The sequence below is a fragment of the Sminthopsis crassicaudata genome, chromosome 1 (assembly GCF_048593235.1).
Source record: "Sminthopsis crassicaudata isolate SCR6 chromosome 1, ASM4859323v1, whole genome shotgun sequence".
Taxonomy (NCBI): Eukaryota; Metazoa; Chordata; class Mammalia; order Dasyuromorphia; family Dasyuridae; genus Sminthopsis; species Sminthopsis crassicaudata.
Genome location: NC_133617.1, coordinates 68,035,206 through 68,063,126, shown reverse-complemented (window position 1 = coordinate 68,063,126; position 27,921 = coordinate 68,035,206). Strand labels below are relative to the sequence as shown.

The 27,921-nt window shown below is 37.4% G+C and overlaps 1 protein-coding gene across 2 annotated transcripts in view; it reads right to left on the bottom strand.

Moving 5' to 3' along the window:
• The window catches only part of LOC141565733 (long-chain-fatty-acid--CoA ligase ACSBG2-like), a 72,585-nt gene that overhangs the window by 25,725 nt on the left and 18,939 nt on the right, over window positions 1-27,921 (bottom strand). For both annotated transcript variants that reach the window (XM_074309236.1, XM_074309227.1), the window contains 6 exons: window positions 18,252-18,340; window positions 16,359-16,479; window positions 14,837-14,917; window positions 13,126-13,275; window positions 9,978-10,154; window positions 5,571-5,758 (listed from right to left, as the gene is read on the bottom strand). In XM_074309236.1, coding sequence (XP_074165337.1) covers window positions 5,571-5,758; window positions 9,978-10,154; window positions 13,126-13,275; window positions 14,837-14,917; window positions 16,359-16,479; window positions 18,252-18,340 — 806 coding nt within the window. The remainder of the gene's footprint in view (window positions 1-5,570; window positions 5,759-9,977; window positions 10,155-13,125; window positions 13,276-14,836; window positions 14,918-16,358; window positions 16,480-18,251; window positions 18,341-27,921) is intronic.

Here is a 27,921-nt window from a genome sequence, read left to right as displayed (position 1 = left end):
CTCAAATTTTGTAGCTTTGAAATAAATATCTAATTTCATTTTTTATGATTTCTTTCAGGACTTCCGGCCAAGATGGTAGCGAGGAGGCACACAGCTGCTTGAGCTCCCCATTTTCTCTCAGGACTTATTTCATGACAAGCCTCAGAATTAATGCTTGATCAGAAAAAACCCCCACAAATAATCATCAACAGAAGACATCCTTGAAATTCAGCAGAAAATGTCTGTGTTTGCTCGGGGGAGGGTCGAACAGACTGGGCACAGACTAAGGGCAGGCAGCCAGAGGGAGACAGGCAACTCACACAACCCGGACCAGAGTAGGGAGGGGTACTATCTCTTCTGTTTCTGCCAAAAGACTTTTACCCCAGTGTGAATGTTCCGTCTTGGCAGCAAGCCAGGAGCAGCGGAAAGGGTGTAAACACCGTAGGTGAAGAATAAAACCCCAGAAAGCTAGCATTTCTCAGGACCCGGCCATCCCCACCCCCACCAGGAGTGACTCAACACGTTCTTAGAACCATCGCTGTCCTGCTAGTGCCTCACTGCTGTCTCCCGCAGTCTGTAGAGGAAGCTCTGTGACACCATCCAGCCTTATTCCCCTCCAGAAACAGACCAATTGTTTCTCTTGTCAATTTGTTTTCTTCAATTCCTGCTCTGACAAAATGAACAAAAAATTCAAAAGGGCTCTAACCATTGACAGCTTCTGTATGGAGAGAGAGCAGACTTCAAACCCTGAGGAGACGAAAAGCAGATTGTCTCCAGAGGAATTCCCTAAGGAGGATATGAGCTGCTCCTCAATACAAAAGAATCTCATAGAGGAAATCAAAAAGGCTCTCACAAAAGAGCTAGAAGAGAAATGGGAAAAGGAAAGGGAAGCTTGGCAAGAGAGTCTGGAGAAGTCATTCCATGCATTTAAAGACAGAGTGGATAAAGAAAACAAATCATTGAGAAATAAAATTAGTGGGCTGGAAAAAGAAAACAGCTCTCTAAAAAATAAAATGGATGAAATGGAAAAAAATTCCATAGAAGATTAAAAACTCAATTGGACAATTACAAAAAGATATAAAAAAAGTGAATGAAGAAAATACATCATTGAAAATTAGACTCGAACAAGGAGAAACCAAGAAGTAGTCAAGCAAAACCAGAAAAATGAAACAATTGAAAAGAATGTAAAGTACCTTATTGGAAAGACAACAGACCTGGAAAACAGATCTAGGAGAGACAATTTGAGAATAATTGGACTCCCTGAAAAATGTGAGGAAAAAAAGAGCCTGATCACTATTTTCCAGGAAATTATCAAAGAGAACTGCCCAGACGTTTTGGAAACAGAGGGTAAAATAGACATTGAAAAAATTCATCAATCACCTACTAAAAGGGACCCTAAAATCAAAACGCCTAGAAATATAGTGGCCAAGTTCAAGAACCATCAGACAAAGGAAAAAATATTGGAATCTGATAGAAAAAAGCAATTCAGATATGGAGGAGCCACAATAAGGATAACCCAGGATCTAGCTAGCAGCATCCACATTAAAAGAGCGAAGGGCCTGGAATATGATATTCCGAAAGGCTAAGGAACTTGGTATGCAGCCAAGAGCAAAAATGAGCATTGTTTTCCAGGGAAGAAGATGGACATTTAACGAAATAAATGAATTCCATCTATTCTTTTTTTTTCCCCTGAGGCTGGGGTTAAGTGACTTACCCAGGGTCACACAGCTAGGAAGTGTTAAGTGTCTGAGACCAGATTTGAACTCGGGTCCTCTTGAATTCAGGGCTGGTGCTCTATCCACTGCACCACCTAGCTGCTCCCGAATTCCATCTATTCTTGATGAAAAAACCAGATCTACACAAAATGTTTGATCTTCAAATACAGAACTCAAGATATTTCTAAAAAGGTAAAAAAGAAATCTTGAGAACTATATTTCTGCCACAAAGATATGTAAAGAACACATGTATAATTTATCCTAGAAATTAGAGGTGGAAAGGAAATTATATCATAAAAAAGGGTAAAGTGGTGATACTACATCTCATGAAGAGGCAAAGGTAACCTATTATATCTGAGAGAAAGAAAGGAGGGGGATGAACATAATGTGTAGCAATAAACATATTCGATTTATGGTGAAACTTCTTCCACTTCATTGAAAAGTGAGAGGGAAGGAGTAAGCTAAGGGGAAGGGAATACAGAAATTGTGAGAAAAAGGAGTAAAATAGCAAGAGGAACTTTAAGGTGGGGGAGGGATACTAAAAAGGGAGAGCTGTGAAAAGCAAGTGGTGTTCACAAGTTTAATACTGGGTAGGGGGGGTGAGAGGGAAGGAAAAGAGAAAAGCATAGGCAGGGGTTAACAGGATGGAAAGCAATATAGAATTAGTCATTCTAACCATAAATGTGAATGGGGTAAATTCCCTCATAAAGAGGAAGCAGTTAGCAGACTGGATTAAAAGCCAGAATCCTACTATATAGTGTTTACAGGAAACACACCTGGTGGAGCAGAATCTACTATGCTTCAGGTGAAGCCAAAAAAACAGGGGTAGCCATCCTCATGTCATATCAAGCAAAAACAAAAATTGATCTAATTAAAAGAGATAAGGAAGGGCATTATATCCTGCTAAAGGGTAGCATAGATAATGAAGCAGTATCAATATTAAACATATATGCACTAAGTGGTGCAGCATCTAAATTCTTAAAAGAGAAATTAAGAGAGCTGCAAAAAGAAATAGACAGCAAAACTATAATAGTGTGAGATCTCAACCTTGTACTCTCAGAATTAGATAAATCAAACCACAAAATAAATAAGTAAGAAGTCAAAGAGGTAAATAGAATACTAGAAAAGTTTGATATGATCGATCTTTGGCGAAAGCTAAATGGAGACAAAAAGATACTTCTCAGCAATTCATGGAACCTATACAAAAATTGATCATATACTAGGACATATGATTTCTTTCAAGGCAATTGGGATTAAATGATTTGCCCAGGACCACACAGCTAGGATGTGTTAAGTATCTCATTTTATAACAGAGTTAATTTCCCACCTCTTGGCAAGGAGGTGATGGACTAGAAGTGTAGACAAAATATTCAGTTTCGACATTACCAATCTGTGCATCTATTTTGCTTGTTGATGTATTTGTTACAAGGAAGAGGTTTTTGAAATGGAAGGAGGGCAACTATGAGGGTGGAGGGTCTGTAGTGATAGACATACAAATTTTAAAATTTTTAAAAAGAAACAGTATCAATAAAACATTTTTAAAATATGTAAAAGGGAACAAAAAAAGTTCAGAAGGGTCACAAACTGGAAAGTTGAATTACTATGTTTAAATTAAGGTGTACTTTACAAAAAACAAGACATAAAACAGAGATTGATATTGTCGTTTATAAACTTTTTTTTCCTTTCAATTCTTTGTATAAGAAACTGTCTCATCATATGCACCCTATTCCCTCTGCCTGTAGGCAGATACATCTTCTCTTTTGGACTGAGGTTGATTATTATGATTATATGACAGGTGTTTTTTGTTCTATGTTGTTTTAGTCATTGTATGTGTTGTTTTCCTACTTCTGTTTACTTTAGTCTTCATTAATTCATACGACTTCCTATCTAGCAATTTCTTGTGCATCTGTGAGGTTTTTTTTTTAAATAAATTTTAATGCTAAATTTTATTTTAAACTGATACATTCTCAATCTTAATAGAAGCATTTCATATAAATATAAAATCCTTATTATGTATTTGAATTCTTTCTGTTTTAACTTCAACTTTGAGATTATTCCTCTCAAAGACTTATTCCTGATTCTCTTGTTCCTGGGATTGTCCCTACCATGCCACAGAAGCCTCCTCACGCTAGAGGTTATCTCTAATGTTGGACTTCTCACAGTGGAAATGTGAAACTGATTTCATTAATTCTGGGAAGAATTTTTTTGCATGTATTTCTTTTTTAAAAATTATTATGGCTTTTTATTGACAAAACATAGACAAGGGTAATTTTTCAACATTGACCCTTGCAAACACTTCTGTTCCATCTTTTCCCTTTTTTCCCTCCACTCCCTCCCCTAGAGGGCAGGCAGTCCCATACATGTTAAATATGTTAAAGTATATGTTAAATACAATATATGTATGCATATTTATATAGTTATCTTGTTGCACAAGAAAAATCATATTTAGAAAGAAGGTAAAAATAACCCGGGAAGGAAAACAAAAATGCAAGAAACAACAACAAAAAGAATGCAAATGCTATGTTGTGGTCCACATTCATTTCCCAGTGTTCTTTTGCTAGCTGTAGCTGGTTCTATTCATTACTGATCAATTGGAACTGATTTGGATCCTCTCATTGCCAAAGATATCCACTTCCATCAGAAGTGATCATCGTATAGTCTTGTTGCTGTGTACAGTGATTTCCTGGTTCTGTTCATTTCACTCAGCATCAGTTCATTTAAATCTCTCCAGGCCTCTCTGAAATCATCCTGCTGGTTATTTCTTACAGAACAATAATATTCCATAATATTCATATATCACAATTTACCCAACCATTCTCCAATTGATGGGCATCCATTCATTTTCCAGTTTCTAGCCAATACAAAAAGGGCTGCCACAAACATTTTGGCACATACAGGTACATTTACCTTCTTTTTGCACATGTGGGGCCCTTTCCCCTTTTTTGATCTCTTTGGAATATAAGCCCAGTAATAAGATGCTGCATCAAAGAGTATGCAAAGTTTGGGCATGATTCCATATTGCTCTCCAGAATGCTTGGATTAGTTCACAACTTTACCAACAATGTATTAGTGTCCCAGTTTTCCCACATCCTTTCAAACATTTACTTTTTCTGTCACCTTAGTCAATCTGAGAGGTGTGAAGTAGTACCTCGGAGTTGTCTTAAAATAAATTTTTAATTGAACAAAATGTATTTTTAGTAGTTTAAATTTAATTAGGTTTTTAAAAAACTCTGTCTCTTTCTCTTAGCTTTCAATAATAGCTTTAATCCATTTTACAATATTTTTGCTACTTATGAGCTCTTATTTTATTTGTTCTTATGTCTTTCTACCAGTATCAATTTTTACCTAATTTCTTTAAATGTACTATGCATTGATTTGCATGTAACTTTCATATTAGGAGTTTAAATCTCTTCCTCCCTTCCTTTAAATTTAAGTAGGAGTTTAAGTTCCTTCCTCCTTCCCATTCTTCCTTCTTTTCTTCCATCCCTTCCTCCCTTCCCTCTTTCCCTTCTCTCCCTCCCTCCCTTCCTCCCTTCTTTCCTTCCTCCCTCCATCCTTCTTTCCTTCCTTTCTTCCTTCCTTCCTTCCTTCCTTCCTTTCAAAACTCCAGAATTGTCCATCTAGGTGACTAGAAGAATAATGGTGAAGTTCATTAGAGCTGGGCCTTGTGAGGGAGTTCCATTTTGGATCTGCTCAGTTGGAGTTACCTATGAGCCACCCAGGTAGAAAATAGCTGGGACCCAGAGGTCTCTGTCCTTGTTTATCTTTGTACTTTCCCAGAACCCAGCACACTGCTCTACATATTGTTATGTTTGTAGGGCCAAAGCTGGGAGAATAAAAGAAAGAAAGAGAAAAAGTGAATGATTTCCTACTCACTCATTTTCCCGGCTCAGGTTAGTTCTCAGTCCCACTTTCTTGGCCCAGATGATCAGAGACTTCTTGAAGGGGGTGGCCAGCATCTGTTCTGAATACAGTTTCTGCTGTATTTCTTCCCAGACTTCAGGAACTCCACAGAAGGTAGTAGGTCTCACCTCCCGCAGCGTGCTTATCAGAGATTCCCGAATCTGACATGATGAAAATCAAGAAATCAGAAAAGAATTATGAAAAATCCCTAGACTGGAAGCCAGACAGTCTCAAATAGTCTCAGGCTTGCCACTGACCCAAGTTCCTGATCCATTCTAGGCCTCAGGTTTACTATCAAAGGAAAGGCGTCAAACTGGATCTGAGAAACGAAGGTTTCTCTGCTCATCCTTAACAACCTGGTAGAACCCCCACCATGTGATTATCACCTATAACCCCAGCTTATTAATTTTAAGCTCAATTTCAAACTGGAGAACTCTCTTTCTCCTGAGTATATCCTGGACTCTCCCATTTCCAATTTTGGCTTACACTGTTTTCTATCTCTCTCCTCCTCGTCATCTGTTGAATTTCTACCTTTAATTCAAAAGTCCAGTTCAAATGCCGCCTTCTCCAGAAAGAGGATTCTCTTTTAATGTCCAAGCCCTTTCCCCTTTGTCAGTAATAACCTTCCCCACAAACCCCCAATAACCTTCATATAGAAACTTTCTTTTGAAATTTTCCATTGCTTTACCATATGTAATTTTTATGTAGTGTAACCATCTATTTTGGTATCTTATTCCCCCTTTTTGACGGTGACTTCCATGAAGACATGAACATTATCTTAACTGTCTTTCTTGGCCTCTAGAGCAGTAATATACTCATGTACTCAAAAATGTTTGTTTTGTTCCATTTCAAGGAATATATTCTAAGATCCACTGGCACTCAATTTTCTCTATTCTGAGACTACACCCAGGTCTGACTTTCCAGATTCTCAGGGTCCTCCCACCCCTGACCTCCTGGGTTCTAAAGGCCCTCCCAGCTCTGACACCCTGTGTTCTAAGGACCCTCCCAGTCTGACATCCTGGGTTCTAAGGACCCTCTCAGCTCTGACTCCTGGGTTCTAAAGGCCCTCCCAGCTCTGACACCCTGTGTTCTAAGGACCCTCCCAGCACTGACATCCTGAGTTCTAAGGTCCCTCTCAGTCTGACATCTTGAGTTCTAAGGGTCCTCCCAGCCCTGATATTCTAAGTCCTAAAATTCCTTCTGGTTCTGTCATTCTAGGTGCTAGCACTGATATTCTAGATCATAAAGTCCCTTATAGCTCTGATTTTTTCAATCTTTTCTCAATCCTCTATCTCCTCGACCTCTCTGTACCTTCTCCTCTTTCCTCGTTTCTCTCCTAGGTTTTCCTGATACTATTCTCTCCTGATTTTCCTTTTCTGTGACTGTTCCTTCTTAGCCTTTTATGCTCTTTCTTCACTGAGGCTCTTCCCATTATCCATGAGGATCCCTTTAAGCCTTGTCCTTGTCCCTTCTTCTTCATCTAAATAAATGGCCCTCTATTCCTCCAAGATCAAATAAAGAATCCTCTGTTTGCTTTATAAAACCTTTATAAGCTGGCTCCTTCTTACTGTCTTGTCTCTTCACACCATGTTAGTCTCTACATCTTCAGTAATTCAGTGACATTGACCGCCTGGCTGTTCCCCTCAAAAAGCACTCAGGGCATTTTCTCTAGCTGTCCTCCAGGACTAGAATAATCTAAAAAAAAAAATCCTCATCTCTGCCTCCCATTTTCCTTGCCTTCTTTCAAGCCCCAGCTAAAATTCCACCTTCAACAAGAAACCTTATCTAACCCTCTCACTGTTAGTACGTCCACTGTTGATCATCTCCAATTTAATCTATAAGCATCTTATTTATATGTAGATATTACATATTGTCTCCCCCATTAGGGTGTGAGTTAATTCTCAGCAATACAAATATCCAAGACAATTCCAAAGGACTCATGATAAAAACTGCTATTATCCTCAGAGAAAGAACTGATGGAGTCTGAAGGCAGATAAAAGTATATTATTTTTCACTTTATTTTTTTCCCTTTGGGTCTGTGTTTTCTTTCACAACATGAATAATATGGAAATATGTTTTACATGATTGCACATGCATAACCTAGATCAAATTGCTTATCAACTCACTGAGGAAGGAGGAAGAAAGGAATTTGGAACTCAAAAAAAATTTTTTAATGAATGTTTAAAAAACAAAATCTGGATAGCATCATTTACCCTTGGGAATTTCCTACTCTATTTAAATATTTTTATTAGCTGACTGTATTTTTTCAAGGCATTTTGTCTCCAGATAAATAGATGAATAAAACCTGAACTCTTTGAAAGTAGGAACTATTTTTTGCCCTTTTACCCCCAGCACTTAGCATAGCGGCTGGCATGTAATAAGCATTTAATAAACACATGATAACTTTTTGTTGATTATGCTTTAAAGATCCTTCCCAGTTCTGATATTTTGGGTTCTAAGGGCCCTCCAGCCTTGACTTGTAGATTATAAGCTCATTCCCCATTCTGACATTCTATGTTCTATATTCTAAGATTAATACCATCTCTAACATTCCATTTTCAACATGAATAGACTCAGGGATTCAATCCTTAGTATTATGCTATTATATTCATTTGAACAGCAAGAGCTAAAGTTAACATTAATATCTGTGTATATTTCCAACATCAATAAAGTAGAGAAGTTGCCAGATCTTGCTTTCTCTATAAGCCTTAACTTTGGACTGAACACACTTTAGACTATCAAGACCCAAACAATTCCTCTCCCAGGCTTAGGAATCCTTGAACTCAGAAAATCTTGGTAAGACTACTCACAAGCATAGTGATCACTGCCTCTCCATCTCTAAAATAGTGTTTTGGGAACTTGAAGTAAAAAAAATGACAGAGCTATACATAAAAGTCCTCAGGACATAGAATGTTAGGAGAATGTTAGAACATAGAATGACAGGATCAGGGGGAAATCTTAGGATACAGAATGTTAGAGTTGGAAGACAATTTAAAAACAGAATGTCAAAGCTAGGATGTGTCTTAGAGAAAACTTGGTCCAAAACTCTCATTTTACAGAAGGGAAAATTGATGTTTTCAAGGGAAAATGAGTTGCTTCTGGTCACTCAATGAGTCAGTAGTAAAACAAGACTAGAGCCCATTTCTTTTGTCACTACCTGCCCACCACCAGCCCAGGGCTTTTTCTGTAGTACCCTTCTTCCAGAGTTATATAAGTTTTCCTCCTACAAAAGTCCCAGCTCAGTATGAGATAGCCCTCAAAAATTATTGACTAGTTCATCTTCTATGAACCATCCCAGGTTAGCTGCCCATGTGGTGCTTACACAACATTCTCACTTCTACCACTAAAGGCAAATTGTTTAATCATACATTGTTTAAGCTCACCTAACCTCCCAACATCATTTCTATAACTAAAAAGTCATAGATTGTTTAAACTCAGGAAGGAAAGCAAAGAAAGAAGGGCTAGAAAAAGAAAAGGAGAAGAGCTTAAATCAATAGACTTTGTTAACAAATTGGATTAGGGTGATCGGGAGAATGATGGCACCCTTAGGAGAAATAGAGAATTTAGGAAAAAGCGAAGGTTTGGGTTCAGTTAAGATGAACTTAGTTTTGTACATACTGAGTCCATAAGGCATATGGAGATGAAAGAGATTAAAATCCAGAGGTCCCTTAATCCAGTTTTATTCCATTCTTCCCTTCCCTTTTACAGATGAGGAAACTGACAGCCAGGCAGATTAAATAACCAAGATCACACCAAGTAGAAAGCATCAGATGTGGGATTTGAACTCAGGTCTATAGATTCAAGATGTGGTGATCTTTCTACTATAATATGTTTATTTTTGCTGGATTAGACCATTAAAGCCAGTCCCTTCATTTGACTAATGAGGGAATTTGATAGCTCCAAAGGTAAAGGGACTAAAGACATCCAGATAGTAAGTGACAAACAAGATGAAAAACTAGATTATCTGATTGCAAATCCAGTATTCTCATTCTCTCTCCAGGTAAGCTTAATGTTCATCTCCAGTTATAAGGTTCCCCATCCATAATGTTGGGAAGGGAGGAGGAGGAGAATAGAATGAAAGCTCTCACAGCAGTGAGTTCCCTGTATTTGGATGACTTCTTTGGCCTGCAGTCCCATGATAACTCCCCTGTATTGCCTGCACAGACTGGGCAACTGTCTTTATAGATACATTGAGTTACACCAAAGAATACATGGAATAACATGGTAACATCAAGCCCCTAGCACCCATTAACCTGGTGGGAGATGTTTGTCTTTAGCAATGAGGCTCCAGATTTAGAAGGGGCTTCCGCAGACCAATCTCACCTGCTGCTTTTGTCTGCTGGGATTTCAAACCTTGCACTTACCCACAGAGGCACATACCGTCATGGCATCAGGTTCAGCAAAGAAGATGGCAGCCCCAGTGGCGATAGGGATCCAGATTTCAAAAATCTGAACTGTGATCAGAGAGAGGGGGAGATAGCTCACCAGCATCTCTTGATTGTCAGGAGGGTAAGTGTAGGCAAGGTTTTGGAGCACAGCCATTGTGGTCCACGTGATCTGAAACACAAATTGTGTAAGTGGGGAAAAGTGGGGAAAAGAAGTATTGATTAAATACAGTCAGAATCAGAGGATGCATTTGAATTCAGTTCTTCCTGACTCCAGGGCCAGCTCTATCCTCTGAGTACTCTAGTCACCTCTAATTACTAGGAATCATTAGACTGGGATGCAATTCCTGACCTTGTACGTGACCTTGGACAAGTGGAGAGCTCTGGTCCCCTGACTCCAGCTCTGGCCTTCATGTGACCATTTCTAAAATTAGGAGATTAAATTAGATCAGAGGTTCTTAACCTTTTAGGGGTCCTGAACTTCACTAGCAGTCTGGGAATCCTATGTCCCTCTCCTTAGAAAAATACTTTTTAAAAATTAACTTTTTCCAAGATAATTGTATAAATATGGATTTACAAATATATATTTACCTTGTTTAACATATATTGGATTATTTTCCATCTAGGAGAAGGGCTGGGAAGAAGGGGGAATGTTTTGCAAGAGTCAGTGGTGAAAAATTATCCTTGGATATGTTTTGAAAATAAAAAGCTTCAATAAAAAAAAAAAAAGAAAAGAAAAGAAATACACTCCTGACAATGAAAATCAGATATCCAGGAAATTTTATTAAAGAAGAATCTTAAGGAAAAATAGCTTTTTATTTTTCCAATATACGCAAGGATAGTTTTAAACATTCAATTTAACAAATTAACAACAAATTTAACATTTGTTCCAGAAGAATACTTTTAAATAACCAGCAGGAATGCTAAATTACAGTTAAAGTTAAATAAATAAATACATTACAGTTAAAGTTTAGTTAAAAGAAAGACATATGTTTTTCCCAATCAAGTTCATGGACCCCTCTCCAGTCTACTTAAATGGACACAAAGTTAAGAACACCTGCACCAGTCTATCCAGCTAAAACATGTTCCTATAACAATGGAGGGAACTCTGAGCCTGAAGTCAAGAAAACCTAAATTCAAATCCCACTTCAGAGATGAACTGAGTGACTCTGGACACAACCACTTAACTGTTTGATTCAGTTTCCTCAACTCTGAAATGGGGGTAATTATAACACCTACCTCCCAGGGTGGTTGTGGGAGTCAAATGAGACAATATCTGGATATGCCTGGCACAAACTAGGTATTAAATCAATGCTAGCTGTTATTATTATTATTATTATTATTATCTTTGCTGAGGCAGTTGGGGATAAGTGACTTGCCCAGGGTCACAACAGCTACTAGCTGTTATTAAGATACAAGGCATTCCAAGCCAATCCATCAGTGAATTAGTTACTGTTTGAGTTCCTGGAGATCCAGGCCCTGGCGAATTGGCTAAGGTTTATCTTTATACGAAATGGGATCCAGTTTTGTCCTCATAATGTTGATTATTAAAGGCCAGCAGAGAAGTAATAGATCGAGAACTACAAAATCTGGGTTGAAATCCCAGTTCTTTTACTGACTGAAGCCATCATGACTCCCTGTTACCTCTAGGAGCAAATATAAAATCCCCCTTTGGTCTTTGGCTACCTGAATCTCTTCTACATTTCTGTTCTTGCCTTGGATTACCATTCATATAATCTGCCCTATCCCTCTGAACTGGTCTATCCCATGTCCCATCTCCCAGCTCAGGGCCCAAAGGCTTGATATCTGCTTCCCTTCCTAGAAGCTCTCCCTCCTGACCTCTACCCACTGGATATGGCTCCTTCAAGAGTCAGCTCTAATTCTATTATAGCCAGAAGCCTTTCCCCGTTCTCCCCCACCTCCATTTCTACTCTTCTCTGAGACTACCTCCCATCTACCTGCTATGTATCTTGTATGGACCTAGTTGTCTGCATGTGGTCATCACACTGAGGTCTTTTATGACAGGAACTATTTTTTTGCTTTTTCTTGTATCTTCAAGGTGCCAGGAACATAGTAGGCCCTTCATAAATGCTATTTGATCAATTGATGATTGCCAATGCAGAGATGGATTTTGTGTCTCCACAGTGTCTGACACATAATAGGCACTTCATAAATGCAGTTAGATTGATCAGTAATTGCCAATGCAGAGATGGATTTTATATACCCACAATGTCTGGCACATAGTAGGCACTTCATAAATGCTATTCGATCCATTGATAATTGCTAATACAGAAATGGATTTTGTATTGTCACAGTGTCTGGCACATAGTAGGCCCTTCATACAAGCTCTTAGATCCATTGATGATTGCCAATGCAAAGAGACAGATTTTTGGCTGGCCACTTGGAAAGAACATCCTAACAACATGGAGTTTTTAAGAGTAGAATGGACTGCCTCTGGATTAATCAAACACTGAACATATCAAACAATGAAATATGGCAGGGCCTTCAACAATAATAGGGGAGTTTGGAAGGAAAAAATGGTCTTGGAATTTGGAGACCTAAGTTCCAACTTTGGCTCTGACATTACACGACCATTAGAAAGTAGTTTAATTTCTATCAGCCTCATCTTCATTATTTGTAAATTGGAGTTAACCTCTGAGGTTTACTTGCCTAATTTATATAATGCATATAACTTAGCTTAGACTTATGGTGAGGTTCAAATGAAATATATTTGAATGAGCTTAGCAAAATTTAAAATACTACATCACTGTTGTTGCTGTTATAATCTTATCTTCAAAATGTTAGAAAAATGTACATTAATATTTCCAATTTATAAATTATAAAATTTTAAAATGTCAGTTCTAAAGAGGTTCAACTACAAGTGACCCCTTCCCTGTCACTTTACAAAGGATGAAATAGAAGTCCATAGAGAGTGTTTTAGGGGACCTAGTGATAGGAAAATTCAGACCCAAGCTAAGTTAGACCTCTCCTCCCCCCCCCCCATTGATTGCTAAATCATGAGATGTAGTATCCCTTTGATATATTACACTGCTTTCTAGTGCCCATGCCCAGGGCCTTCAGAAAACATAGGGTCACAGAGTAGGAGTCACAAAGATTTGGAAGCCTCAGAGAAAGACACTTACATTGTCATGACTGATCATAACTGCCTTCTGTGCTCCCGTGGTTCCCGTGGTATAGAACAGCATACAGCACTGGTTGGGTTTCTGGGAATCAATGATACTGTCCAGCATTTCATCAGAAACAGTTCCCCCAAGGGTGAGGAATTCTTCCCACTGTATAGGTGGAGAGGCAAAAGCATACAGATGACTAGGACATAAAGAAGAATCCATAGCCTGACTCTCTAAACCATTAAGAGAAGTTGTAGAAACCAGTCTCCCCAAGTAATTATGAGAAGCCATCAGGGTCCCTTTAAGTCATTTTCAACTCATTGTTCATAGTATAATTGAACCATTTCCACATCCTTCCTTTCCTTAACATAGGGGTCCTTAAATATTCTGACAAGTCTTGCAATGTCTACTGAGCCTTCCTCGAAGCTCTTGGACCCTCCTGGCTCTTGGTGCCAGCCAAGTTCAGCACTGTGGCCATATTCCACCTGCTTGGTCATGTAATCATTACAAAAGAGACTATATTGCCCCAAGCTGGAGATTTAATTATATAGCCCTCAAAAGGTATGTGACTGGCAGCAATGTGACCAAAGACCACCCCAGACACCAAAGCAGACATAAGTATTCAAGAGTTGGCTTAAGAACTAATGGGCTGATTCTGGAGAATGATTTGGAACTATGCTCAAAAAGTTATCAAACTGTGCCTACCCTTTGACCCAGCAGTGCTACTACTGGGCTTATATCCCAAAGAAATACTAAAGAAGGGAAAGGGACCTGTATGTGCCAAAATGTTTGTGGCAGCCCTTTTTGGAATGGCCAGAAACTGGAAACTGAGTGGATGCCCATAGATTGGAGAATGGCTGAATAAATTGTGGTATATGAATAGTATGGAATATTATTGTTCTATAAGAAATGACCAGCAGGATGATTTCAGAAAGGCCTGGAGAGACTTACATGAGCTGATGCTGAGTGAAATGAGCAGGACCAGGAGATCATTACATATTCAACAACAATACTGTATGATGATCACTTCTGATGGACGTGGCCCTCTTCAACAATGAGATGAACCAAATCAGTTCCAATAGAGCAGTAATGAACTGAACCAGCTACACCCAGCGAAAGAACTCTGGGAGATGACTATGAACCACTACTATAAAGCTATAAAAAGCTAAACTATTTCATTATTTTCATTATGTCTTGATTACTCTAGTATCTAGATCAATAGGATTTTCAAGTTGGAAGGGACCTTGTAGGTCATTAAGTTCAATCCTTACATTTCACATATGAGGAAAATAAGTTCCAGAGAAGAGAAGTGGATTACACGCCCAAGTATGTACAGGCAACAATCAAAGTCAAAATTTAAAACCAGATTCCTGAACTTCAAAGGTGGTCATTTTGCAATCATTTCTTCTTACTCATAGTCTGTCTACTGCTTAGCAATATCCCCAATTCTTCTTGCTATCACATTTTCCCAAGGCTTCTTTCTCTAGCTTTCAACTGATAGGTCTGCCATAGTTTCAGATAATCCAGATTGGAGAGAAAGTGAAAAGAATGCCCCTGTCTCCTCCTAGCCCACCAGATATATCCATCTACTGGCTCTATGTGCTTGGTTCTTAATCTGGTGGCCAACCTGTCTCACCCAGGCTTTCATCCCTTTTTAATTAGTGCCCAGTATTTTCAATAGTCTTTCCCTCTCTATTCCCTTGCCTCCTTCACAGCTCATACATACAGTGTAAGTGTTAGGTAGCTTCTTTGTCAGTTTGTTTTTATATTGGACAATAGCTTTCAGATGATGTAAGTGATCCTGGATCTGAAAAAAAAAAAGAATATGGCAAAGAAGAAATAGATAGATACTCAGGGCTTTGGGGTGCATGAAAGTTATATTACGTATTATAACATTATATGATATCATATATGCTACATATAATATAGAAATATATGTTATATACATAAAATTATATATTATAAAATGTGATATCAACTGTTTTGCCTTGCCCAGTGCACTTATCAGTCAATCATCAAGTATTGATTAAAGTGCTAAAGACTAGATAAAAGGGAAAAAAAGAAAAAGGAGCTTACAATCTAATGAATAGCATCATCCTCATCATTGTCATCATTTAAAAGCTGACATTTAAATAAGTATATTTTGAAAAATATTTATAAATGTATAATAAGAATAATAGTTAACATTTATATAGCTCTTTAGGGTTCTTTATATCATGCAATCCTCACAACAACCTGGGAAGATAAGAGTTGTTAGTATTATTATTATTTTATGATTATATTATATATATTATGACATAATATTATATTATAAAAAAAACTGAGGCTTCAAGTCAGCTATTAGATTCTCCCCTTTATCCTCATCAAGAGAGTTCTTAAGACTACTTTCTGCCACCAGAGAGGTATCATTTGCATGTCAGAGGTTATTGATATTTCTCCCAGCAGCCTTAATTCTGGCTTTTGATTTGTCCATTTTGGCATTTTATGTGGTGTACTCTGCATATAAGTTAAATGAATAAGGAGATTGACCAATGCAAGGCTGTACATTGTCTCCTTCTAGTATTTTAGTATTCTCCACTCCAGTTAAATCCCTATCATTTTGTCTTTTGTCATGCCCATTTTTGCAAGAAGCATTCCCTTGATATCTCTAATTTTCTTGAAGAAATCTCTTGCCTTTCCCATTGTACTTTTTTCTTCTATTTCTTTGCAGTGCTCATTAAAAAAAAAAAGACCTTATTATCTCTCTTTGCTGTTTTCTGTAATTCTGCATTCAGCTGGATATATCTTTCCCCTGCTCTTTTATCTACCTCTTCTCTCCTTTCCTCAAATATTTATGATCCATCCTCAGACAGGCATTTTACTTCCTTGCTCTTCTTTTTCTTTAGAATTTTTTGTTGTTGTTGTTGCTACCTCCAGTACAAATCCAATACAAGAAACAGCAAGTGCTTGATAAGTATTTGCCATATTGTTTCTCCAATAAGAGATGGATTCTCCTATCTATATCTATATCTCCTATATCTATATCCAGTCCCCCCCACACACACACACAAAATTCATTCAGCACTGACCACTGGGCTAAATATACAGTAGGCATTTGGTCAACACTAATTGAATGGTTAGGTATCACAGAGAGGATATATCGATTGCCTCATCTTGGACATCCAGGAAGAGATTAGGAGTCTCAATCCCTAATTTTGGCAAGACTTGATGCCCTCTCAGGCTCCCTGCCCTGGGAAAGAGAAAATTACCTTGAGAATCTTCTGAAGTTGCCAGTCATCCTCCACCATTAAGATGTTAGCTTCGGAGTTGTCAGCAATAAACCGGCAGGCTTGGGAAGAGTTGGTGGGGAATATGCCTACACAAACGCCTCTGAAAGAAAAAAAAATGACAGCCAAAAGGATCCTGTGAAGGCAGAGATTCCCCAGTATTTATGTCCCAATTGTAGAATCCATAGAATCCATCTAGTTCCATTCTTCTCATTTTAAAAATGAGGAAACTAAAGCTCAAGGAAAAGAGATTTACTCAAAGTCATTCAGCTAGAAATAGCTGGAGGCATTATTTGAATCCAAGTCCATGATTTGAATCTAAGTCCTTGTGATCAGAATTGCTGCTCCTTCCCCATTGCTCTTTCCCAGGACCAGAGGATGAAAGGACCTCAGAGAGCACCTGTTCTACCCTGTACACCATCCCTTCTACTCAGTATCACCAACAAGTGGTCCTCCACCTTCACTTTGGGAATCTCCAAAGATTGAGCGCTCACTACTTTTTGAGGAAGCCCATTTGACTTTCAGAGATTTTTCATTGTTACGGAAGTTTTTTTTGTTTGTTTTTTGTTTTTTGTTTTTCTTGTAAGCAGCCAGGTAACACAAGAACAAAGCGCTGAACCTGGAATTATTAAATTAATTAAATTAAATTAAATTAAAAAAAAAAAAAAGACCTAAGTTCAAATCCAGTCTGAGATGCTTAACTAGCTGTGTAATCCTAGGAAAGTCACTTAGCTACTATCTGCCTCAGTTTCCTCATCTGCAAAATGAGAAATTGCATCTAACTTTCAGGGTTGTGATGAGGACAAATGAGATAATATTTGTAAAGGATTTCATAAGTCTTAAAACACTATATAAATGCCAGTTGTTCTGCCTAGTCAAAATAAACCTCCCTGAAACTCCTCCTTTTCTCCAATATTCCTACTTCTTCCCTCTGGAGTCAAGACTCATGTCTCTCTAAGTCTCTTTTCTAAGCTAAACCTCTCTAGTCCTTTAACCAGCCCTTACATGGTCTAATGTCCATTTGTCTCTTCTTTCTGGTTATCTCCCTCAGATCTTAACAGGGCAGAGCCTAGAGCTCACTTTGGGCACTTGGTAAATGGTTACTAAATGAAATTGATAGCATTTCCTCTGAGTCCAAAGGAACAAATTTGGCATTTGAGATTGGATTCAAGGGCCCTAGATTCAAGTTACTCCAAAGCTAAGGTACAAAGTCAAGTCACCCTTAAAAAAAGTCACCCTCTCCTATCAGCTGCTTCCCACAAGATTCTTATCTATGTTTCTCTAACATTTTGCAGTCTACAAAGTACTTCAGCACCAATAAGTCTTTGAGGAAAGGAATGAAAATCTCATTCCCACTATATCAAAAAAGAGATAAAGTCCAGAGGGGCAAAGACATTTGCCCAGTCACATAGTAATTGTTGGTCCCAGGACTCAAATCCAGCTTCCTTGGTTTCCAGTCCTGAGTTCTTTACTACTATATATTGCCACCCTTCAATGAATGCAATTATCACAGACCCTCAGGCACCTGAAGAGAAAGTTAAATTCAACTGACTTCTTCATGATCCAAATTGGCTTTACTATTATTAAAAGAAAATGAACATTTAGTCCCAACATGACAGGAAAAGCACATAGGCGAAAGGGAGACCAGGTACAAGACCCATCTCCATTATTTACTCATGATATGACCTTGAGCAATCCAATTCCCCTGTTAGGGCCTTGATTTTCCTATCTATAAAATATGGGAGTAGGTGACTTCTAAGACCCTCCCCATCCCATCCTTAATGAATTCTGTGTGTGTGTCTGAGATTCTTATCTCCAAGACCCATGCTATAACCAGTCAAAACATCCCTGAACTGACCCCATCTTTTTCCTTACCCGGCAAAAATGCTGGCAATGTCAGAAATGAGCCATTCGATGCAATTATAGCCCAGGATCCCCACACTGTGAAAGCGCTCGAGACCAAGCTGTGGAAACACAAAAATATTTCTACTGTTCTCAGGTACCTATTAAGACAATCAAAACATGGATCAAGCAAAACTATCATACATTAGACTTGAGGAAACTAGAGTTGGTTTCTCTAGTAATGATAATGATAACACTAATATTTCAAAACTTCAGGGACGCATAATTTCATAAATGTGGGGGGGGGGCTCTCTCCACAGATCTCAAGCCAACAGGAAGCAATATAGGGATTCAAAGAAAGGCCAAAGACAGTTCTGCTCTCAAGAAGCTCATGGTCAAATGGAAGACACAAGATGTAAATAGCTATGTACAAACATAGCTGTAGGCAAGATAAATTGAAGATAATTTCCAGTGGAAAAGTGCTAGAATTGATGGGAATTGGGAAAGACTCCCCTATGGTTGTCAGCCTTGCCAGTCTGGAAAACTCTGTCAGAGTGGAAGCTCAGTTAAAATAGTCTGTAAAATAATTGTTCCCATTCATGGACCAATGGATTATGACAATGATTTGAATGAAGGGTTTACAACCACATCAATAATGTGAATGGGGATAATAATGAATGGAAAGCATAGAAGGAAGTGAAAGTCCTGTTGATCTCTATCCTGGTCAGACTACATTTTGAGATTTTGTTTTAGCTGCCATGTTTCAGAAAGTCAACCAGGATGGGGGAAGAGTCTCAAAACTCATAATTCTGTCATTAACTCTGTGATCTTCGACAAGCCATTCAACTTGTCCATTGGTAAATGGTTTTTGAGTCTGGACTTTGATTTCCTTGAAAGAGGGGGTCAGATCAGTTGACCTTTAAAGTCCTTTCTAGATCTAAATTCCATGGTCCTATATGAGAACCAGTTAAAGGAAATAGGAATTTATAGCTTAGAGAATAAGGGACTTAGTAACAGCATGACAGTCGTTTTTGAATAGTCAAAGGGCTGCCATATGGAAGAGAGATAAGATAGGTTCTATTTTGCCGGAGAGGGAAAAGACTAGGAACCATGAATGGAATTGGCAAGAAATAGATTTAGGTTCAACAAAAGAGAAATCTCCCTTATGTGGGGAGCTGTCCAAAAGCAGAATGAATTCCTGGAGGAGGGAGTGGGTTTTCTTTAGCTAGAGGGCTGCATGGATAACCACTGATCCAAGATATTTTTTCTGCAGGGAATTTTTGCTCAATCAATCATGCTCATGCAGAGTTGGACCAAAGGCATCCTGATTTCTCTTCCAGATCTGGGAGTCTATATGAGGATTGCAAAAGAAAGAATTAGCTGTCCCTTGGGGTGCTATGGTGAAATCTCAGTTGGGATGGATAAATCATTTTCTCTCATCTGTAAAAGAGGGTATTGATATTTCCTAAAAGCCCTTCCTATTCTGACTATCTGGTTTCCATTCTCACAAGGTAATTGAATTTTATTGTCACAATTATAATTGTTTGGGTATCATTTCAACTAAAAAGCATTCAATTTGTTGCTTGGATAAAAGTCTCATCCTCTGAGCCCCATTTAGCCCTGCCCCTTCCATCTCCTGTGACTTGGAGAAGCAAATTCTCTCATTTAACATGTAACATTCTGTTATAGTAATACATACAGATGGGGAAACTGAGGTTCAAATGTGCAACTTTTTAATAACTACACAGGTAGGAGAGGCAGGACTTGAATCTAGGGCTTCTAAGGGTTATAATTAACTCAATTTTTGGTAATCTGTTTTTTTATCTCTAATAGGCTTCTTATCTTTTCTTTTTCCTCAAGCCCCAAGTGCCCCCTGAAACAAGCTCCCCACAACTAGGTAGTGCAGTGGATAAAACACTGAGACTGAAGTCAGGAAAACCTGAGTTCAAATCTCCTGTATGATCCTTGGCAAGTAATAACCTCCATTTGCCTCAGTTCCTTCATCTGTAAAATGGTTTTCCCTTTTCTTCCCTCCCCTTCCTTTCCTTTCCTTCTCTTCATCAGATGTATTCACCTTCAACTTTACTAAGAAAATTAAGACTTTCTGTGCTGAACTTTCCATCTTCCTCCCCTACATCTCAAAACTTGCATAGTTCCACTACCCAACCCTTCCTTCTTGCACCAGTCCACATTGGTAACAAATATAATCAGTGATGCATAGGTTATGTACATGTACTAATATATTATTTACATTATAAAACATGCTAATAGATATTCTAAAGAATGAGATAAAAATAAAACCAATATATTTTAAATAATTATTTTACACAATGGTACAAAGTCATTTTACTGTTACTAAAATTATGATAAATCATTCTTAAATAATAGCAATATGATGAACTATTTCATTTTTTGTTCAGTTCTTGCCTTAACATTGCTAAGTGGAATAAGGAATAATATCACTTAACTTCTGTTTGCCTGAGTTTCTTCATTTGTAAGGTACTTAATAAATACTTGTATCCTTCTATGTCCTCCCCTGTCTTTGTGAAACAGCAATTCAAAGGTGTGTTCTAAGTTGAATTTAGTTTAAAAAAATCTCAAAAGAGAAACAGGGATCCATATGGAAGAAGTACATTTTGGAATATACTTACTAAATCACAATATTATTTTTTCAATCTACTAATTATGGAGAGATTTTTTTATTTTATTGAAATTCGGCCAATAGAAATTTATTAGAATTTATTCCTTGATATTGTTTTTTTCTTTTTCTTTTTTCTGCTGGAACAATTTGGATTAAGTGATTTCCAGGGTCACACAGCTAAGAAGGGTTAAGTGTCTGAGGTCAAATTTGAACTCAGGTCCTCCTGACTTGAGGCTGGTGCTCTATCCACTGCACCAATTAGCTGCCCCCTGGCTTTTTTTCCAATATCAATATATATCAATCAGATGGTGGTATATTTTTCTATTTTTTAACAAATGACTCAAAGTCCATGGAAACTTTTTGTTTAAAAATAACAAAACAAAAAAAAAGAAACTTTTTGTTTAGAAGTTTTCAAATAGTTCTGTTTCCAAGTTCTTAAAGTGTTCAGACATGAATGTTTTCACAGGTGACCTACAACTGTTTTTAGCAACAAAACTATGTTTTTAAATGTCTTACTAATCACTCATACTTTCATTAATTAATACTTTATCACAATAATCTCAAGGCAAGATTTATCTTTGTTTATTTTTTAAAATCAATGTTATTCATTTATGTTTAGCAAGCTTTTCTTTATAAATTTTGAGTTCAAAATTCTCTCGCTCTCACATCTTTCTCCACCCATTGGAAAGGCAAGTAATATGATATCAATTATGCATGTGAAATCATGTGAAACATTATTTCCATATTAGTATATATATTTTTTAAAAACAAGAAAAATAAAGTGGAAAATCATACTTCAATTTACATTCAGAATTCATCAGCTCGCTCTCTGGAGATGGATAACTTTTGTTTTAATCATGAGTCCTTTGGAATTGACTTCAATCATTGTATTGACCTGAATATAAGTTTTTCACAGTTGATCATCATTACACATTGTTATTACTGTGCAAAATTATCCCCTAGTTTTTCTCATTTCACTTGTCATTAGCTCATACAAATCTTACCATGTTTTTATGAAAGTATCCTATCATTTCTAATAACACACAATCATATGCCACAATTTCTTCAGCCATTCTCCAAATGGATAAACATCCCCTCGTTTTCTCTTTACCACTATAAAAAGAGCTGATATATATATATATGGATCCCTTTTCCTTTTTCTTGGATCTCTTTGATATAGACTTAGTAGTGATATTGCTGGAACAAAGGATATGCACAGTGTTACTTATACATGCATTTATGTATAGCATAGTTTATTTTTAGAGTATGTCCAGATCTTTGGGCTCACTTCCAAATTGTTCTCCAGAATTGTTGGACCAACTGAATATTCTACTAACAATTCAGGACTTGTCATTTCTGATGGGTATGAGGTCCACCTCAGGATTGTTTTAAATTGCATTTTCTAAGCAATAATGATTTAGTGCATTTTCTAGTATAATTATCCATATCTTTGATTTCTTCTAAAAACTGCCTGTCTGTATCCTTTGACCATTTATCAGTTGGTGAATGGTTCCCATTTTTATAAATTCAACTCAGTTCTATGTTTAGTATATACTTAAGAAATGAGTATTTTATCAAAGAAACTTGTAAATTTTTTGATATTGCTTCATTGTCTATGGTAACTTTTAACAAAATGTAGTTTGCTTCATTATTTTATCTCTTTTAATTAGATCTAATTTTGCTTTTACTTTGCCTGAAATCATGATTGCTATGGTGTATTTTTTTTCCCAAAAAAACTTCAGTTGAAGAATATTAGATTCTGCTACAATTCTTTATTTTAACTCAGTGTTTGTCTTTCTGTTTCAACTCTCTCTTGCAAAGAACATACTGTTGAATTCTGGTTTCTAATCCATTCTGCCATGTGCTTCCATTTTATGGATGAAGTCATCCTATTCAATTATTTTGCTTCTAACTACTGCCCTTCCTTCTATCATCTCCCTCCTTTTTCTTATCCTCTTCCTCTCCCATTTCCTTATCATGTAAGTTATATTTCTATCCACAACTGGAATGTGTGTGTATGTGTGTATTCCTCTATCTTTGAACGAATTCTGATGAAAGTGAGATTCAAGCATTGTCCAAACTCTATTTTAGAAGCTCTTCTTTGTACATTTCTTTTATGTGAGAAGAATTTTCCCATTCTACCTCTCCCTTCTTCCTTCTGGTGCATCCCTCTTTCTCAACTCTTCATTTTTTGAGAGAGATCATCCCAAATACATTCATTCCTCGTCTATGTAAGTTCCTTTTAACTGTTCTAATAATGACACAATTCTTAGGAATTATAAATATCATCTTCCATATAGGAAAATTAAACAGTTTAACTATTTAAAAGTTTAACTTTATTAAACTTTATTAAAAATTAATTTCATCAATAAACTGGGGGAAATTTTATAGTCAAGGGTTCTGATAAAGGCCTCATTTCTAAAATATTTAGAGAATTGACTCAAATTTATAAGAATTATATTAAGCCATTTTCCAATTAATAAATGGTCAAATGATATGAACAAGCAATTTTCAGATGAAGAAATTGGCTCTAAATCACTGATTAGAGAAATGCAAATTAAGACAACTCTGAGATACCACTACACACCCCCCAGATTGGCTAAGATGACAGGAAAAGATAACGATGAATGTTGGAGGAGCTGTGGGAAAACTGGGATACTAATACATTGTTGGTGGAACTGAATTGATCCAACTGTTCTAGAGAGCAATTTGGAACTATGTTCAAGAAGTTATCAAACCGTGCATACCCTTTGACCAGCAGTGTTTCTACTGGGATTATATCCCAAAGAAAAAATGTTTGTGGCAGCCCTCTTTGTAGTGGCCAGAAACTGGAAACTGAGTGGATGCCCATCAATTGGAGAATGGCTGAATAAATTGTGAATGTTATGGAATATTATTGTTCTGTAAGAAATGACCAGCAGGATGATCTCAGTGAGGCTTGGAGAGACTTGCATGAATTGATGCTAAGTGAAAAGGAGATCATTGTACACAACAACAATAAGACTATGCAATGATCAATTCTGATGAATGTGGCTCTCTTCAACAATGAGGTGATTCAAACCCTTTCCAATGATCTTGTGATTAAGAGAGCTATTTATACCCAGAGAGAGGACTGTGGGAACTGAGTGTGGATCACAACATAATATTCTTTTTTTTCGTTTTTTGCTTATATTTTGTTTTCTTTCTCTTTTTTCCCTTTTGATATGATTTTTCTTGTGCAGTATGTTAATTGTGGAACTATATATAGAAGAATTGCATTAATATATATTGGATTACTTGCCATCTAGGAGAGGAGGTATGGTCAGGAAGGAAAAATATTTGGAACACAAGATTTTGCAAGAGTGAATGTTGACAATTATCCATGCATATGTTTTGAAACTAAAAAGCTTTAATAATAAAAAACTGCCAAAAAAAAAGTTTTCGTTAAAATTTTCTTATGATTGCTCTTTCATGTTTACTTTTTTATTGCTTTTCTTGAATCTTCTGTTTGAATGTCAAATTTCCTCTTCAGCTCTGGTCTTTTCAAATGCTTGAAAATCCTCAATTTCATTACATTTTTCTTTTCCGGGAGCAGCTAGGTGGTACAGTGGATAGAGCACCAGCCCTGAATTCAGGAGGACCCGAGTTCAAATTTGATCTCAGACACTTAACACTTCCTAGCTGTGTGACCCTGGGCAAGTCACTTAACCCCAGCCTCAGAAAAAGAAAAAAAAATTTTTTTCCTCTAAAGAATTACTAAATCTTCTGAGCAGGTGATACTTAGTTGTAATCCTAGCTCCTTTGCGGTCTTTTAACATGGGAACTGTTAATCTTGTGTGATCCTGATTATGGTTCCACAATATTTGAATTGTTTCTTTCTGACTGCTTGAAATGTTTTTTCTTTGACTGAGAACATTTGACCCACCTATAATATTCCTGGGAATTTTAATTTTGGAATCTCTTTCAGGAAGTAATTGATAGATTCTTTCCATTTCTATTTTACCCTCTAGATCTAAGATATTGGGGAAATTTTCCTTGATAATTTCTTGAAATATGATGTCCAGGATCTAGGGTTTTTTTTATCATGACTTTCAGGTAATTTATTAATTTTTCTTTTCTCCCCCTCTCCAGGCACTTAGGATTAAGTGACTTGTCCAGGATCACACATATAGGAAGTGTTAAGTGTCTGAGGCTGGATTTGAATGCAGATCTATCTGACTCCCAGGCCTCGTGCTCCATCCACCATACCATCTAACTGACCCAAGTCAAATAATTTTAAAATTATCTCTTCCCAATTTATTTTTCCATGTCAGTTCTTTTTCCAGTAAGTATCCCAGATTTTCTTCTAATTTTTTTTCATTCTTATGGGCAAAGTTGATCTTTAATAAGAATGCATGAAAATCCATATTTAAAATAATATTTTTGACAATTTCAAAATGTGGAGAATGAGGAAGCAGATTTATCAGGCTAGATTTACTTCTAATGGAGCTATTAAAGAGCTTTTCAGCTTTGCCATTCTCTTGTTCTTTGCTCAGACTTGTATCAATCATACTGCCAAATCTGGGTTTCTTTGCAAGATTTCTTTTAAGCCAACTTGTCCATTTTGAGAGAGTTAGTTTAGTTCAACAGATTTTGTATAGCTCACTTTGGAAACCACTACATATAACATGCCATCTCTCAAATTTCCCCATTCCAAAAAGCAATAATCCCCTTTTTACTGACCCAGAACATTGTCTAAAGCTATTGTCTTATACCTCCTTTTCTGTCTCTCACTGCTAACTATATCTCTTTAAAGTAATCTGCACTGGCTGCCTCCATTGCCTCTTCACTTATTCCTCAACGGTAGAGTTGATTCCATCACTTTACTGAAATTACTTTATAAAAGACCACTAACCAATGACCTCTTGTGTATCTAAGAGGTAGAATGGAGAGTAGTGCCCTCAGCAGAAATAAATTAGGAGGAAGGACAAATTTTTTTTGGTGGGGGGAGGGGAGTGGAATTGAGTTTGATTGGACAATTGAGGATATCCAGATGAAGGATTTTAGTGTAACCCAGACAAATTCTAAAGATGCTTATTTCAATTATCTCAATCAGTCAGGTCCACAGAGCATCTACCTAAAATGTTTCTAGGGGTAACTCGGAAGGGTCAGTGGTTATTCTCTGATGGCATTGCCTTGAGCCCTATTGGTATTCCCCCCCAAGATTCTTAATTGAAAAACTGTTCCTCAGCTAGGTTCAAGTAGCTTTTAGTAAGGATTAAGGTGGTACAAAGCTTCCCCCCTAAGAGTCTGTGACATACTCTGATACTGCACATAGAGGGTCCAGGGGAAAGTTTTCTTAAGCTCAGAAACCACATATAGCACCAAGAAGCAGAGCACAGCTTTGGGATGCTGGAAATACTTTTCTTCTATTCTTAGGGAAATTCCCCCCAGACATGGTCTTTGTATTGAATTCTTTGTAGAGCTTTGAGTCCCAGTCTGTCCTTGGCTCCCAGTGATGGACAAAAACTCCAGCTGATCCTGAAGCAACATTTATGACAATAATGAGAAAACTGAAGGTCCAATATCATCTGAACATTTGAAGTTAGAAAATCTTTCTCTGGTCATAGATGAGAAGAGGGGTAGAGGAGATGGGAGAGGACCTGATTGAGGCTAAATCTATTCTTTTCCTCCAGGAAGCTCATTCTCAGAGGGGAACGCTAGAATTCCACACACACTAATTTTTCGGAAATTTTTCCATTCTAATTTGATGCTTTTATATAAGACCCTGAGGGTATAATTAACCCATTTTCTCATTCATCCTCACCACCATTAATATCACCCCAGCCAATTGGAATAGATTTTTTTATCTGTCATTATTTCATTTCACTAACAAGTTTTCAAAAAAAAATCCCACTTAATGAAAGGTCTTTGGATTGATTTGACAACAGACATATTCTCACTCAGGTAAGGTATAAAATGGTGTGGATTGGTTTCAGCCCATCCCTTATGATAGGGACCATGGATTTAGAGTTGTAATAACAAACAAAAATGTTATAAGCCTTGCAAAGCACTCTACAATGATCCTCTCACCAATCTAGAGAGATAGGTGCTATCATTCTCCCTATTTTACAGGTGAGAAAACTGAGGTAGCCGGTGGTTAAATGATTTTCCCAGGGTCATGCAGTCACTAAGTGTCTAAATCAAGATTCAACTCAGGTTTTCTTGACTCCAAGCCCACAGCTCTAACCCCAATGCCACTTAGCTCCTCGATTCATATCTAGCAAAGGCTCTAAGCTCACTCTTTTAACTTCCCCTTTGCACTAGGAGTGTAAAAAGGCCTATCTATCATTTATTCATTCATTTATTCATTTGCTCATTTATCTGTCTACTTATTCATTCATTCATTTATTTGACAATCAGGGTTAAGTGTCCAGGATCACATAGCTAGTAAAGGTGTAAGGGTTAATTTTTTTTTAGCATATGAGCACTGTGCCCTACCTGTTTCTAATCCCTTGATGAATTGGCTTCTGAGTATGCATTATAGATGAGCCCTTCTCCATAAATATAGATGAGGACACTGAGAGCCAGAGAGAATAAGCAATGTGTCCAGGGTCACACAAGAAGCGATGGAGGTGCAATTTGAACTCAAGAGCCTCTGACTCCCAAACCCAGCATTCTTTCCTATGTCCTGAAGTTGGTTGATAATAACCATAGTCTAGTTCTAATTCATCTTTTGGCCTTATTTCATGTGAATCTCCTTCAGATATACTGAACTCTCCACAACTCTCCAGATCTGAGAGGCTCCCACTCTTCTGTAGTCAGGCAGTCCATTTACCAGGACAGGAACTGCCTTCCTCCTCATTTCCACCTGTTAAAATTCTCCTCTCATCCTAGGAGGATAGGCTTAGTTCAAGGGCCACTCCCTCCTTAGAGTCTTTCTTGATCCCCCTCCAGCTGAAAGCGCCCTCCTCCAGCCCACCACCCCATGTCCCCCAAAGTACACGGAGGGGATCATTCCTTTGCCCCCATCACAGTATACTTCATGTTGTGCTTCTCAGTGTAAATGTTGGGTTCTCCTTATGCCCTTCTAGAGGCAGCAAC